General features: G+C 37.6%; 1 protein-coding gene across 1 annotated transcript in view; it reads right to left on the bottom strand.

The window, feature by feature from the left end:
* Positions 1–6,455: 6,455 nt before the first annotated feature.
* The window catches only part of Apool (apolipoprotein O like), a 62,201-nt gene continuing 53,961 nt past the window's right edge, over positions 6,456–14,695 (bottom strand). The window contains exon 9 of the mRNA XM_006995648.4: positions 6,456–7,009. Coding sequence (XP_006995710.1) covers positions 6,921–7,009 — 89 coding nt within the window. The 3' untranslated portion in view covers positions 6,456–6,920. The remainder of the gene's footprint in view (positions 7,010–14,695) is intronic.

Consider the following 14,695-nt stretch of genomic DNA (forward strand, 5'->3'; position numbering starts at 1 on the left):
TAAATCAAACTCATCCATTTCTAATCTTTAACATTTTGCCTTTCTCGCCACAAGAAAAAAAAATCATTTCCTACCTTCTTTGAGTGAATATTGTAGCTATATAGGTTCTGGTTTAGATATACACAGAAATCTTCTGATGAAAAGGACTCAGGTGTACTCTCTGCATACTGTACACTTGTCCCTATGTCTTCCCACTTTGGATATGTAACATGTTCCCTTCTGGTAGAACAGTCATCCTGTGACTCTGAAATGTGCTTAGACCAGTGTGGAAAGTCTAGGTCTTGATGTCACCAAGGAAACATTGTATTATACCTATGCTACCTGGTTTTTGGTTTTAAATATAATCCTTGTTTAAGCTCTTTACCTGGTTCACATGCAAGCAAAAGACATTGTGAAGAGAGAGGAAGGTTGATGGTGTGCAGATTAGCCAGTACATTATTGTGCTCTCAGGAGAGTGATGATGAAATATAATAAGAAAATGATAGGATTAGAATGGGGAAGGTAGACATTTAGTTTTAGACACAATGACATTGAAATACCTTTGAAATGTTGAATCAATATAAATATTCATTAGAAATATAGGTTGGTCTATAATATTAGAGAAAGACTGAGGCTATAATATAAATAATAACTTAGAAATGGTTTCTGTAGCCAGAAGGTGGTTGAATAAAAATGAAAGCATATAGAGAATGAAGAAAGATCACAAAGAATAGAAACTGGGAAGTCTCAGCCTTTAAGAGATTTAACGCAACAGAAACATGAAGAATAACAAGAAATTCAGAGTAAGGAAAAGTAAGTTTCAAGGAGGGAATGGTGAACAGTGATTAATGATCTAAGAATTCAAGTAGGTAAAGAAGCCAGAATGGTCCAAGTTCAAGAAAAGTTAAAAGACAGGAAGCTAGATAGGGAATTGATTACCCTTTTTATATATAACCTAAAGTTTGATTATAAAAGTAAAATTGAAATGACACCATAAAACTAGTCTGCCATTGTCTTTGAAACCCTAGTGTATCAAAGCAGCTCTAATTCTCAGTGAGTTCTCAGATGCTCATCAAGTATCTTGGTTCTAATTTTATTTTAGTGTGCTTCATTCTTGAAATAGTTGTTCACCAAGGGAGCTGATCCCAAGAGCAATGCCATGAATTGTGCTAAAAGTGAAGGACTCTGAGTCTAGCAAAATGGGACCTATAAATCTACTAAAGAGAAATGACCTTTTTAAGTTCAGTGTCAAATTTCAGCTCCATGATTTCCATTTGAAAATTGTCAGGGAACAATTATGTTGACTAAAACTGGAGTTACAAATATACAAATATACAAAATTTTCAGAAATTTTTTTATTTTTTAATTTAATTATTTATTTATTTTAATTTTTTTTGGGGGGGGTTTCGAGACAAGGTTTCTCTGTGTTGCTTTGAGCCTTTCCTGGAACTCCCTTTGGAGACCAGGCTGGCCTCGAACTCAGAGAGATCCACCTGCCTCTGCTTCCCTCATGCTGGGATTAAAGGCGTGCACCACCACCGCCAGGCCTAAATTTTTCAGAAATTTTAAAATCTGTTTTCACATTCTTGTATCAAATTTAAAAAAAACAAGGTTACATAATTTTTGGAGCTCTGGGAATTATGTTTAGCCAACATGACATAATTTCACTTTCATTTGGAACACTTATAATTTGACAAACTGTCCTGATAAGTTGATTTTTGACCTTGAAAATACATATTTATATCACTTCAATAAGTTACATACCTGAAATTGGTAAGTCTGTAAACTAGCTTTCATCATCCAGTTCTGGCACAAATTTTCTATGTGATCCCATAAAGGACCTGATAATGCTTCACAAATCATTTTTTTAAACATTTGGCCTCAAACCACCTTATTTCTGAAAGTAAATAATACCACCATGTCAAAATCAACATTTTAAAGGAATTCCCATCAACTGGTGATAATTTAATCCTTTGGGTCTTATGAAATTCAGGATTTAAAAAAGTGATATACAGACAGTGCAAGTTGTATTTATATATTTAGGAACACACACACAGACACACAAACACATACAAGCATAACAACAACTAATGAAAAAAGAAGCCATAACATTGAAAGAGAACAAGGAATGATATATGGGATTTTCAGGGAGGAAAGGGGAGGGGGAATTATGTAATTAGAATTTCAAGATTGCTTTAAATAATTAAAATACACATTTTTTAAAAAGATTTTACTTTTCTCTGCTTTTAATTTTTTTGAAACTATAATGTAATTATATCAGTCCCCCTTCCCTTTACTCCCTCAAAATTCCCCCATACACCACTTCTTGCTCTTTTTCAAATTTATGGCCTCTTTTTTCATTAATTGTTCTTACACACACACACACACACACACACACACACACATGCACACACATTCCTAAGTACAAAAGGACAACCTGCTCAGTCTGTATAGTGTAACTTGTGTTTTCAAGGTTGACCCATCAGTATTGGATAACCTACTGATGTGCTCTTCCCTGAGGAAGATTATTTCTCCTGCTCTCAGCATCCTTCATTGCCTGTAGTTCTTTGGGTTGGGTTGATGCCTCCTGAGCTTTTCCCTACTAAGTTTGCCATGTCTATTGTTGCTGTCCTTGTTCCATACATCTATACAATGTATTCTGACCACATCTATCCATCACTACTTCCTCCAACTCTCCTTTATGCTCTCCCTCCTAACTTCACATTATATTATTTTTGTTATTAATAACAGTCTAATTAATGCTGCTTACATGCAAATGGGTATAGGCCATCCAATGGGGCATGAGCAACCTACCACGGGTCATATCGCCAAGAGAAAGTGATGCTCCCTCTATTAGCAGCAATCAGTGTACTATAGCTCCTTGGATGGGGGTAGGACCTCAACATAGAGGGGTAGTAAGGGGGAGCAGGTCTCCTATCTATGCTGGAATTTTGACTGGCTTGATCTTGTACATGATACTATCCATTTTTAATACTTAAAAACTTTCATGAATGTGCATATATGTGTATACATTAATGTGTGAGTGTGGGCACATCTATGCTACAAGTACATTTGTAGTGAACAAAAATTGTTTGAGATATATTTCTTGTTCTTTTCTATTGCATACATCAGGCTAGCTATGCCACAAACTTCCGGGGTCCTCATATCTCCACATCCTGTGGTGATATACTGTGTATCCCAATACAGCTTACCTGGGGATCAGAGGACAGAGCCAGTCACTAGATTAGACATAGAGTTCAATGGTGACACACACCTTTAATCCTGTCACTCAAGAGGCAGAGATCCATTTGGATCTCTGTGAATTCAAGGCCACACTGCACTATGTGAGAGAAACAGAACCAGGCAGTGCTGACACATGCCTTTAATCCCAGGAAGTAATATGGCAGAACACAGAAAAATATAAGGCATGATGAACAGGAACTCTCTCTTGAGGCTGAGGATTTTGCAGAGGTAATCTAGTGGCTGGTTGTTCTGCTTCTCTGATCTTACAGTTTTCACACCATTATCTGGCTCTGGGTTTTTGATTATAAGACCTTTGAAGATTCATGTTATAGCATCTCCTCTTGTAGTAAGAATGTAGCGACACAGAGATTACAGAGGTACACTGCTGCACTTGGTATTCCTTGGTTTCTAAAGATTCAGACTCAGTTCTCCAGGCTTTCACAACAAGCCTTTGACCCACTAGACCATCTCTTGCCCCATTTCAATGGTTCTGCACACAAAATTTGTTGGTGTGCTATGCAAAGACACTTCATTAGATATGAATTTGAGGAAGCAATTTCATTATCTTATATTAACTTTATAAATTCCTATCTTTTATCTCCCACTGCTGGGATACTGTCAGTAACTATATATGCTGACAATGGATAAGGAAAATTCTTTTAATATGTATTACTGCTTCATATAAATCTCTTGATTTGGCTGCACTCTTTAATGCCATTAAAGAAGTCATTTCCTCAGAGACATTCTATTTGTCATCAACACCATCATTAAAATATCAACTTCAACCATATTTGTATTAACAGTGGGTCTACTGCCAAACTTCTCTCAACAGACCTTACCATTTCTTAAATTTGCCTGACTGCTCTCATGAGACACATTTATTGTAGAACTCTCTCCCCCTTTCTGAGGGTGCTGCATTTGTCACACTCTCTACACATTGTTTAAGAAACTCACTATAAGCAAATGCTTTTCATTTTGCTATTAAATAAGCTGTCAAAGAACTAGCTATTGCAATGTAACAATATAATTCATAGGAGTTATAACTTAAAACCTAAATTTGTTGAAAAGACAATTTTTCAGTTCTGCGGTTTTGTTTTTTTTTTTGTTTTTTTTTTTTGGTCTTTTCGAGACAGGGTTTCTCTGTGTAGCTTTGGCGCTTTTCCTGGAACTCAACTCTGTAGACCAGGCTGGCCTCAAACTCACAGAGATCCGCCTGCCTCTGCCTCCCAAGTGTTGGGATTAAAGGCGTGCACCACCACCACCTGGATGTTTTGTTCTTAATATACAATACTTGATATGTATCCAATTTTGCAGGATGGCTTTGCATATAAGGCCTTTTCAAATTATAGTCTTTGAAAGGTCACACAAATTCCCTTTAAATTATACAGAATGCCTAACTATTTGCCTTAAAAAAAATCTAGTTTTCACTGAGCAATCTTCCTTCATTTATAATTTTTTTTTTTTTTTTTGGTTTTTCGAGACAGGGTTTCTCTGCGTAGTTTTGCGCCTTTCCTGGAGCTCACTTGGTAGCCCAGGCTGGCCTCGAACTCACAGCGATCCGCCTGGCTCTGCCTCCCGAGTGCTGGGATCAAAGGCGTGCGCCACCACCGCCCGGCATTTATAATTTTTATATTTGTGGCCCGGCAGTGGTGGCACACGCCTTTGATCCCAGCACTCGGGAGGCAGAGGCAGGCGGATCTCTATGAGTTCAAGACCAGCCTGGTCTCCAAAGCGAGTTCCAGGAAAGGTGCAAAACTACACAGAGAAACCCTGCCTCGGGAAAAAAAAATAATTTTTATATTTGTATTCTGCTTTATTTAGAGATGTTGTAGAAGCCATGGTAGAAAAACTAATAATGAGGGGCTGGGTAGTGGTGATATACTCCTGTAATCCCTGCACTTGGGAGGCAGAGGCAGATGGATCTCTGTGAGTTCGAGGCCAGCCTGATCTACAAAGCAATTTCCAGGACAGCCAGAGCTGTTAAATAGAGAAACCCTACCTCAAAAATAACAAAAAACAAAGCAAATAAACAAAAAATAGTAAAGCACTATGTTTACTTAAAAACACTTCTTTAGCTGGGCAGTGGTAGGCATACACCTTTAATACCAGTACATGGGAGGCAGAGGCAGGCGAATGTTTGAGTCTGAGGCCAGCCTAGTCTACAGAGCTAGTTCCAGGAAAGCCAAGGCTGTTACACAGTAAAATCCTGTCTCAAAAAACCAAAAGAAAAAGAGTATTTATCATGTGCACACGAGCATGTCACTGCCTTTGTGTGCAGGTCACAGGATAACCTGTAAGATTCAGTTCTCTCATTGCTCATTGCACCATGAGCGTTTGAGGGGGCTCTAACTCAGGTCATCAGGCTTCAGGGAAAACACTTTGACTTGCCAGGCCATCTCTCCAGCTTTGTGTTTACTTATTATGAAACTTAATTGACAGAAAAGTAGAAAACAAGGTCTGAGCTCATCAACATGTCAGATGCTGATACAGTAAGAAAGGGAGGGTCTATCGTAAAGTACTCCAGGCAGTGTGTTAGGAGTGACTCAGCTTTGAAGCATCCTGAAGAATCAAACAATACTTGCCAGTCTCCTAACTAACTAACACCTCATGGTTGTAATGCCCATTAAAACATTATTGATAATCAATGTGCTCCCCTTCATTTGCACATTAATAGCTTTTAAAAGATGTACAGGAAATTATAGAAAGAAACTCAAGAGAAAAGACAGTTTGAGAGAAGAGGCTGAGTTATATTTTGTTTTGTTTTTTGTTTTTTTACTGTGCTTTTGGATTTTCTTAAAAAACAAAACTAAACTAAATCTATTTACCAGTTGAGGGACAGAACTGATTGAAAAGAGAAAACAAAGACTGAAGGTTAAACAGGGTGAAATAGAGTCCTGTAAAAATGGAAAATCAGAAATCTGAGAAGAAGCACTAGTCTTAGGAAAGGGTGCAAAGAATGAGTACAAAGAGTAACTCTGGAATTTAGATGGCTGGTTGCGAATGGTCAGATCTAAGAATTATACATTTCTGCTCTATGAAATAGAAAACAGACAACTTTGATGGGTTTAAGAGGCCTGAGAAGAATGAAACAGAAAAGCACAATACCTAGGAAGCAGAAACAAAATTGCTAAGCAGTATTAGGAAAATGCATTATACGGTCCGGTCCTTTTAAACAGATGTTTTCAGGCATATAAGAGTAGTTAAACTAAATAAAACAAAGACATAAACCCAAGTTCATGTGCCATAAAATATGGATATTTTATTCCAGCTCTGGGAACAAAGAACACATCCTTCTATCCACCATTCTAAGTTAACTGGCAATAATTGGGAAAACTGAAGCAGATTCATATGTATAAACATGTATATGTATATTTACATATGCATATTTTCAGGTTTTAGTCTTACTGACATTTAATCTTCACTTTATTTTGCTTTCTAATAAATTCTCTTACAAGTCATGAAATATACTCCTAGTACTTCTACTTCAGTTGCCTCATCAATCTCTTAATATTACTTGTGTTGTATTCATTATTTTGAGTTTTAACCACTTCTATCATTGGCCAAAATGTTTATTTTAAAATGTCATGGGACAATTTCTAGTCATGCTGTCAGTTACCCATTCATCACATGATTTTTAACCATTGTCGTCACTTGGTACACCTTGTGGTTCTCTACGCAGGCTCCCACTGCAGTCGATTTCAGCTTCTAGTGCTGTACATATCTTTATCTTCTGGATGAGACTGCCCGTGATCCATGAGCTTGGGGTCAGGTATAAACTGTGCTGTGCCTGATAAAGTATTAGAGTAAAAAAGAAGACATTTATATTTGGCACTGGGAATACAGCAGTGAAGAAAACATAAAATCTCTTCAATATGAGCCTAACATGGGTAAGATAAACAAGGCAAGTAAAATATACAGTACATCGTATGATGGTTAGGTACTGCACAGAACACAAAATCATGGAGGGACACATGAAGTGTTGGGGTAATTTCCAATTTGAAATAATATTATTAGAAAGGGTTTCTAGAAAGGTGATATTTGAGCAAAGAATCAAAGGAGATACAGACATGGGTTCTGTAGACATCTGTGAGAAGTGACTTCTAGGATGACCTAAAGACAAGGAAGTGTGAGGACACAATACAATATGGCTGGAATACAGCAGACAAATGGGTGTCAGCGAGTAATAGAAGAGGAGCTCGGGCTAGTTCAGAGTCACCTTTTAGTTTACATTGATGGGCTATTTTAAGTAGATGAGTGACATAGTGGTGTTTAATAAGAGAATGTTTACCTAAGTAAAAGAGACCACAGAGGAACAAAGAAAGAAGTAAGCATAGCAGATAAGAAGACATTGCATTGCACCCTGAAGGGTTTCTTTTGTGACAGTTGTGAGAATTGTCAAAAAGGACTATACTCTAAATAATTCTGAAGGTAAAATGGATGGGATTTTCTAAAGGGGTTGACTGTTTTACTTTGAGAAACTAGAAAAATGGAGCTAACATTTATTGAGCCAGAAAAAAATGTGATATAAGTAGTTTTGAGGAAAAGCAAATGAAATGTTAAATTTGTGAAGTGCTGAATCTGAAATATTGGGTAGGCAGCTAGAAAAGAAATGTGTCAGTACAGTTCACAGGAGGACTTAACTGGTTTATAGCAGCTCCACCTATACAACATTTAAAACCATGGAGCTAGGTAGTGTTACCTATACCCAGATAAGTACAAGAAGGGAATTCTTTGGGATACTGTAACCTTTTCAGGTTAAGATTAAGAGAGTATAACAGAAATATTAACAAGAAGACCCAAGAGAAAGTGATATCTTATAGGCCAATTGAAGTTGTCAGGGAGCTTAAACTGTATTCATAGTTATTGATGGATTTCGTGTGCTTGAGTTGAAAACTGATCCTTAGATTTATTAATGTGACTTAATAGTTAGCTTAACAAGCTAATTGTGTGTCAGGCAAGATATAGCCCAAGGCATCACACATTTGGGGTTTATGTTGATGTAAGTCACATTGTATCCTGACCTATGCTAACTAGTTTGTGTACACACATAGCAGTGTTTCCACAATGGTGAAGTCATCTAATGGCATATTCATCAGAATTTATCCCTGTCATTAAGCAATGCATTCCTGCATTATTCACATTTGACAGAGGAGATTTTAATTTAGAGAGATTAATTTGACTACTATCATTCAGCTGCTAAGTGGGGGAGCCAGACTGAACCCAGGCTTGTCAGACTCCTACAGAGTCCTAGCATTTCTGAAAATGGATGTTAGTATAGTAACAATATCACATACTTACTTTTAGCATTAGATAAGATGATGGGAGCAGCATGATGCATGTACTATCTTGTGCATGGTAAGTAGGCAAGAAACAACAAAATAGTAAAAAAATTTCTTGTTTATAAAAGGAAGTTTACTTAGAAAATGATAAGGGTTAGGGTACCTTGTCTTAAGATATCAAAAGCAGTCATTTATTTAACAACAAAGGTTTAAATTTTCTAGTCTCTGGAACACATATCTATCATTGTTTTTATTTTTAATTATTTTCAATGTCTGAATCATTTTTAAATGATTTTATAATTTTAGTGAGCCATATATTTTGCTCACAGAAGAATTTTATTTTCTGTTTTATGATTAAAACAAAAGGAAGAAATAAATGTGTCTTATAGACCCCCTTTTGAGGGGGTCTATAAGACTAATGAGCTATCAAGTGAGATTAAGAAAAACTGTCTATATCATTACTAATCTCTGAAAAATGGACATTTTATTCAGTAGTAAATGTATGTGACAAACCACAAGAATATTATGTTTACATTTTTATTACCAAAGAAATCACAGATGTTTTCATATTACCTTACAGATTATCTTAATATATTTTCAACTGGCACTACTCGAAAATTATAGTAGGCATTAATTATGCTGCTAGATAATATTTTAAAATATCTAAATATAATCATAAATACATACATACATATTTTTCATTTGGAAATGGTCTAAAAAGGGGGTAAAGAAATGCTGGTGCTTTTGTGCTTGTCAGCTTTTCTGAAATTCATTTCACTGCCACGTGGTGGCAGCCTCTGCTCAATAATGTGAAAAGTTTTAAGCTTTAACGTTTTGAAATTTTCTTTATTTTTGAAAATTTTGTTTATTTAAATTTTTAGTTTTTTGAGTACTGTGTTTATATTATTTCCACTCCCTCATCCTCTAACTCCTCCCGTGTAAAGGCCACTCTCAATTTCATAATCTCTTTAATTATTGTTACATTCATTAATTTTTCTATCTCCTTTGAGTGATAATTGTGGCCATAAATTCTGGTTTAGACATATACAGAAATCTAAAGAGACTCTAAGAAATCAATTACTGTTATTAATCTTCAGTAATGCACACACACACATACACACACCATATTCCATTATTGCTCATACATACACATATTTAGGGTTGGCCACAAGGGATCTGATAACCTGTCTGGGACTTGTCCCTGGAGAAAACAGATTTTCTCCCTTTCTCAGTAGCCAATAATTGGCTGTTGCTTTCCATCTACAGGTGGGGAGAATTTCATATATGTGAACAATGATATGAGAATTACCTGCCTCCCATTTCCCACCTCCATATCTTCCCAATCATGTCCCCAACTTCATATTATTATTATTATCATTGTTATTATAAATGGTTGTTTGACTGAGTGTATATTGGCACACCACATGCATGCCTGGTATCCACAAAAGCCAGAAGAGGGCATGTGATCCCCTGTAAATGGAGTTACAATTATGAACTGCCATGTGGGTGATAGAGTCAAGCCTGGGTACTCTATAAGAGCCGTCAATGCTCTTAACTGCTGAACAAACTCTCTAGCTCTTTTATTTATTTATTTTTGATAAACCACTAAGTCCTGTTAGTGCTGCCTATATGTGCATGCATGTATAAAAAAACCTGTCTATCATCAGTAGCCTTCATAGATGTATATAATGTATCTTAATCATATCCACTTCCCACTCCCTCCCTTCACCTTCATCTGGCCCTCCCCTGATATAACTCGCTTTCCACTTCAAGGCCTCCCTCTCTCCCACTTTCTCTTTCTCCTCCCCCCTCTCTCCCTCCCTTCTTTCCTCCCTCCCCTATTGGGGGAAGTATTAAGGCTACCCACTGCACTCCCCTCCTTAAATAATCCACTGAGTCCAATTATTGCCTGTATGGGCATAGTTGTGGGGTTATCCACTGTGGCATGGGCAACCTATCCACTGTGGCCATCCCTCTAAGTGTATTAAGCAGAGATATTAGCAGGGATGTGACAAACAATTTTATGTGTCATCTGCTTTGAGATTGTCTTAAGAGTGCATGTAAATTCCCTAAGTCCTCTAACAATTCTACTTACTCCCTTAATTTATATTCTTGTCCACAGTCTGATCAAAGACTAAATTAGAATTCTAATCCTCAGAAATTCTTAAAATGTTGAATGCACAGAATTTTCTGTAGAACTTTTCCTATAATCTATCTGGATAGAGGCTTCACTCAGCACTGAAGAGGGTGAGGCAGAAGGACTTCCAGCAGTTCGAGACTAGTCTGAAACACATATTGAGACTCTGTGACAGGGTGTGTGTGTACATGAGAAAGATAGATAGATAGGTAGATAGATAGATAGATAGATAGATAGATAGATAGATAGATAGATAGATAGATAGTAAATAGATAGATAGATATAGATATATGATAGATCAATAGATAGATGATAGATACAAGTGGATAGATGATAGATGATAGACAGACAGACAGGTAGATGATGATAGATGATGGATAGATAGATGATAGATAGGTAGATAGATAGATGGATAGATAGATGATACATAGATAGATGATAGATAAATAGATAGATTGATAGATGATAGATTGATGGATGGATAGATAGACAGACAGACAGCAGACAAAGAGCCAGATAGTTTAACCCTCACAGCAAACATGTAAGAACTATTATTCTCTTTTTTTGTGAATGAGGAAACTGAATTGCAGATGGGGAAACTGAACCTAAATGATGGTGAGTATCTTGTTCCAGGTAATAGAACTATTCAAATTCTGGATTTGGTATTCACCTTCAAGTCTTATCCTAAAACCTGTGATCATAATCACTACTGTTTCTTATGTCATTGAATTTCTTGATTACATGCGAAATGGGGCAATGCTAAATTCTAAGGTTGAGATAATTAACCCTCAAAGATATATTGTTACGTTAAAGCCCTAACCACCAACGTGATGGTACTAGGAGGCAAGGCCACTGGGAGGTAATCGGGATTAGATGAAGTGATGAAGTCCTTATGAGTGGAATTTGTGCCGTGTAAAGTGTTCTGACAATATGCTTGGTTCTCTTCTCTGTCATGTGAGGATACAAGACATCAATTGCCTAGGAGCCAGAAGAATGCCTTCATACGAACCTGTCCATCCTGACACCCTTTCATTCTCTTGAATGAAAGTAATGCAGACTATAATATTCCTATTTATAGTAGCATGAACTAAGATATATAATAACCACAAATATTACTGGTATCTTGTGCCCACTGCAAGTCTCTTTAGAATGCTCTTCATGTACAACATCCAAGATAGGAAAGGGTTCCAGATCACAGGTGGATAAGGAAAAATATTAGGTGGGAATGATTTGAATCCTACTTTAAGCTGTATTTTATTTCACCTTTACCAAGTGTGGAAGCCTGTTTTCAGGTTCCTCATGGCTTTACCCAGCAGGTCCGTATAGAGAGGATGATTGGACCACGGGCCTGAGTGCAGGTGTCTGAGATGATCTGCACTTGGCTGTGCTGCAGGGAGGTCTTTTGCTTCACCCCTTAGTGTTTCTATAAACACTAAGGGCAGAGACAGTCAGGGCTCCTTGGAATAGGTTCTAGGTAGGCCCTCTGAGGCTATCCTTTATTTTCTATCTGTTTATCTCCACAATCTAACCTTCTATCTAATATTTCCTGCTGCTCACACTCAAGAAAACTCTGGGGAACTGTGGGGTTGGTGGGTAAACCCCTGTAGAATGGCGCCCAAACAGGGACTAAAAAAGGGTTGGGGAGGACTAAAGACAAATGAACAGGGACTAAAGACAAAGTAATAGGGACTAAAGCCAAAGGAAAATGCTGTGGATATCACTCTGTATAAATAAAATGCTGATTGTCCAGTAGCCAGGCAGGAAGTATAGGCAGAACAAAGAGAGAGGAGAATTCCGGGAAGTGGAAGGCTGAGGGAGACAGATGCTGCCAGCTGCCCGCCATGACAAGCATGTGAAGATGCTGGTGAGCCACGAGCCACATGGCAAGGTATAGATTAATAGAAATGGGTTAATTTAAGATAAAAGAAGTAGATAACAAGAAGTCTGCCACGGCCATATAGTTTATAAGTAATATAAGTGTCTGAGTGATTATTTTATATGTGGGTTGTGGGACTGCAGGGGCTTGGTGGGACCTGGAGAGAAGCCCTCCAGCTACAGGAAAATAATAGTTTTATTTCAGAGTTTTTGGTGAAAGTGCATTGTCAGGCCCTGCCAGTGGAAAAAGAGGGGCATGCCTGATGTTATGGAATATATATATATATATATATATATATATATATATATATATATATATATATGTATGTATATATTGTGTGTATTTTTTATATATATTATTAAGGGGCAGGGGTTTTTATCCTCGAGAGAAAAGGAAAAAACGGATTGGAAGGATGTCTGATGCTGCAACGCAAGAATCTCTTCTATCCTTTTCTCAATTTCTATCTGTGAAAAATAAGGAATTAGAGTGTAGCAATATAGTGTAGGAAACACTTAGAAGTATAAGATCGTGTAGAAAAATTTTAAGATAAGTAAGGCAATTAGACAGAAAGACTCTTCAGTTTTCTAACTTTGGGGGCTATGAACGCAAACTGGGGGAAAAAAAAAACTTTGAGTTTTATAAGTAGTAAAAAAGCTCTTCTTTGAGCTTTTCAGAAAGAAAAAAGTTTCCTATGGAAGCTTTTGACGTGGGAACAGCTGAAATGCTAAGTCCAAGTGGCAGGAGAAAGTGATTTCTCCCTGAGGCAAAAATGCAGGTGTAAAAAGCCAAAAAGGTTAAAGTTCAGAAGTTTTTGGGGAAAAAAAATCTTTCTCTTAAACTAAAAAGCTTTTCTTGAAAAACTTGGGGGAAAAAAATCTCTCTAAAAAGCCTTAATCTTTCTTTCTCAAATTAAAAGCTCTTAAAAAAGTTTAGTTTAAGTCTTTAACTTTCTCTCACAGAATTAGAATCACCTGAAGACGTTAGTATTAGAATTAGCTGTGATTAGCTCTAATGGAAAACAATAAACCTCTTAAGACAGAAAAACCTCTCTAAGTTCTTTCTTTCAAGCTTTAAAAATTCTCCCTGCAATGCAGGAGGCAGAGATCAGTTCCTAAAAAAACCTCTCTTCTTAGCTCTGTCTCTTCAAGCTAGTAAAAGGCAGCAGGTCAGAATACCCTGAGGAAACACTTGGGAGACTGTAGGTAAAGAGCCACAAAGAGCCCAATAGGGCAGGAAACTGTTTACATGGGAAAAGCAAAAAAGCCAAGCTTTTCAGTTACAGCTGAGCTGAGGCATCAAGGGTTTTGTTTGAGGACTTGTCAGAATGAAAGGGTGCTCCTAATTGACCTTATGCAAAGATCTCCTGAAGCAATGCAAACTCTGTTAAGCATTGTATCCTAGCTTCTAACCAACAACTGAGAAGCAACTAGCCAGCAGTCTCTCCGAGCTGGAGTGCATTTGGGGCATACTAGGTTCCTGGAGCCCAGAGCTGAGGCAGGAAGGTGCAGGACCCAGGGGGAAATGGCTAAAGAACAAAGCTAAAGCCAGCGGGAACAGCATAGTTGTCCGTTTTCCTACAAATCATGGGTTGATAGTTCCACAGCTGCAAAAAGAAATCTGAGAAAAGCTTTCCTATCAGAGTAAGGACCTTTCTCGGAAAAGAGTAAAGCTGAACTGTGTCTGAAGCAGTTTTGCTGCCGAGTCAGAAGTTGTCTGGGGAAAGAGACCAGCAAGGGCAGAATGGAGAACTATCGAGGAGTAAAGCTTTCTTTTCTAACCAGAAAGCTTTGTTTTGGTGAGATGAGGGAGTGTAGCCCTAAGAGGTGATTTTCTCTGGCAAAAGCTCTGTTCTTGAGCACCTGGACAAAACAAACGCAACCCACTGAGGGGCTGGGCCAGGTGAAGGCCTGATGAGGCAAAACACCTGTCATAAATGCGAGTTTAGGGGGAACAAAAACCTCCCTTGTTAAAAAAAAAAAAGCAGAAGCTTGATTTATGAACACAAACCTCATGGACCCCGAAAACAGAAACAGCCAAAAAGCCCCTACCTTCAGTAGCAGGAAAAGCCGCCACTTTAGTGTCAAAAACTATTTCTGGGGCAGAGGGAATAAACTGAGACCAAAATGGGAACTGTCAGGGAAAAAAACTCTCTGAAGAAAAGGAGAAGGGACAGATTCTGCC

The sequence above is a fragment of the Peromyscus maniculatus genome, chromosome X (genome assembly GCF_049852395.1).
Source record: "Peromyscus maniculatus bairdii isolate BWxNUB_F1_BW_parent chromosome X, HU_Pman_BW_mat_3.1, whole genome shotgun sequence".
In the NCBI taxonomy this organism is placed as follows: domain Eukaryota; kingdom Metazoa; phylum Chordata; class Mammalia; order Rodentia; family Cricetidae; genus Peromyscus; species Peromyscus maniculatus.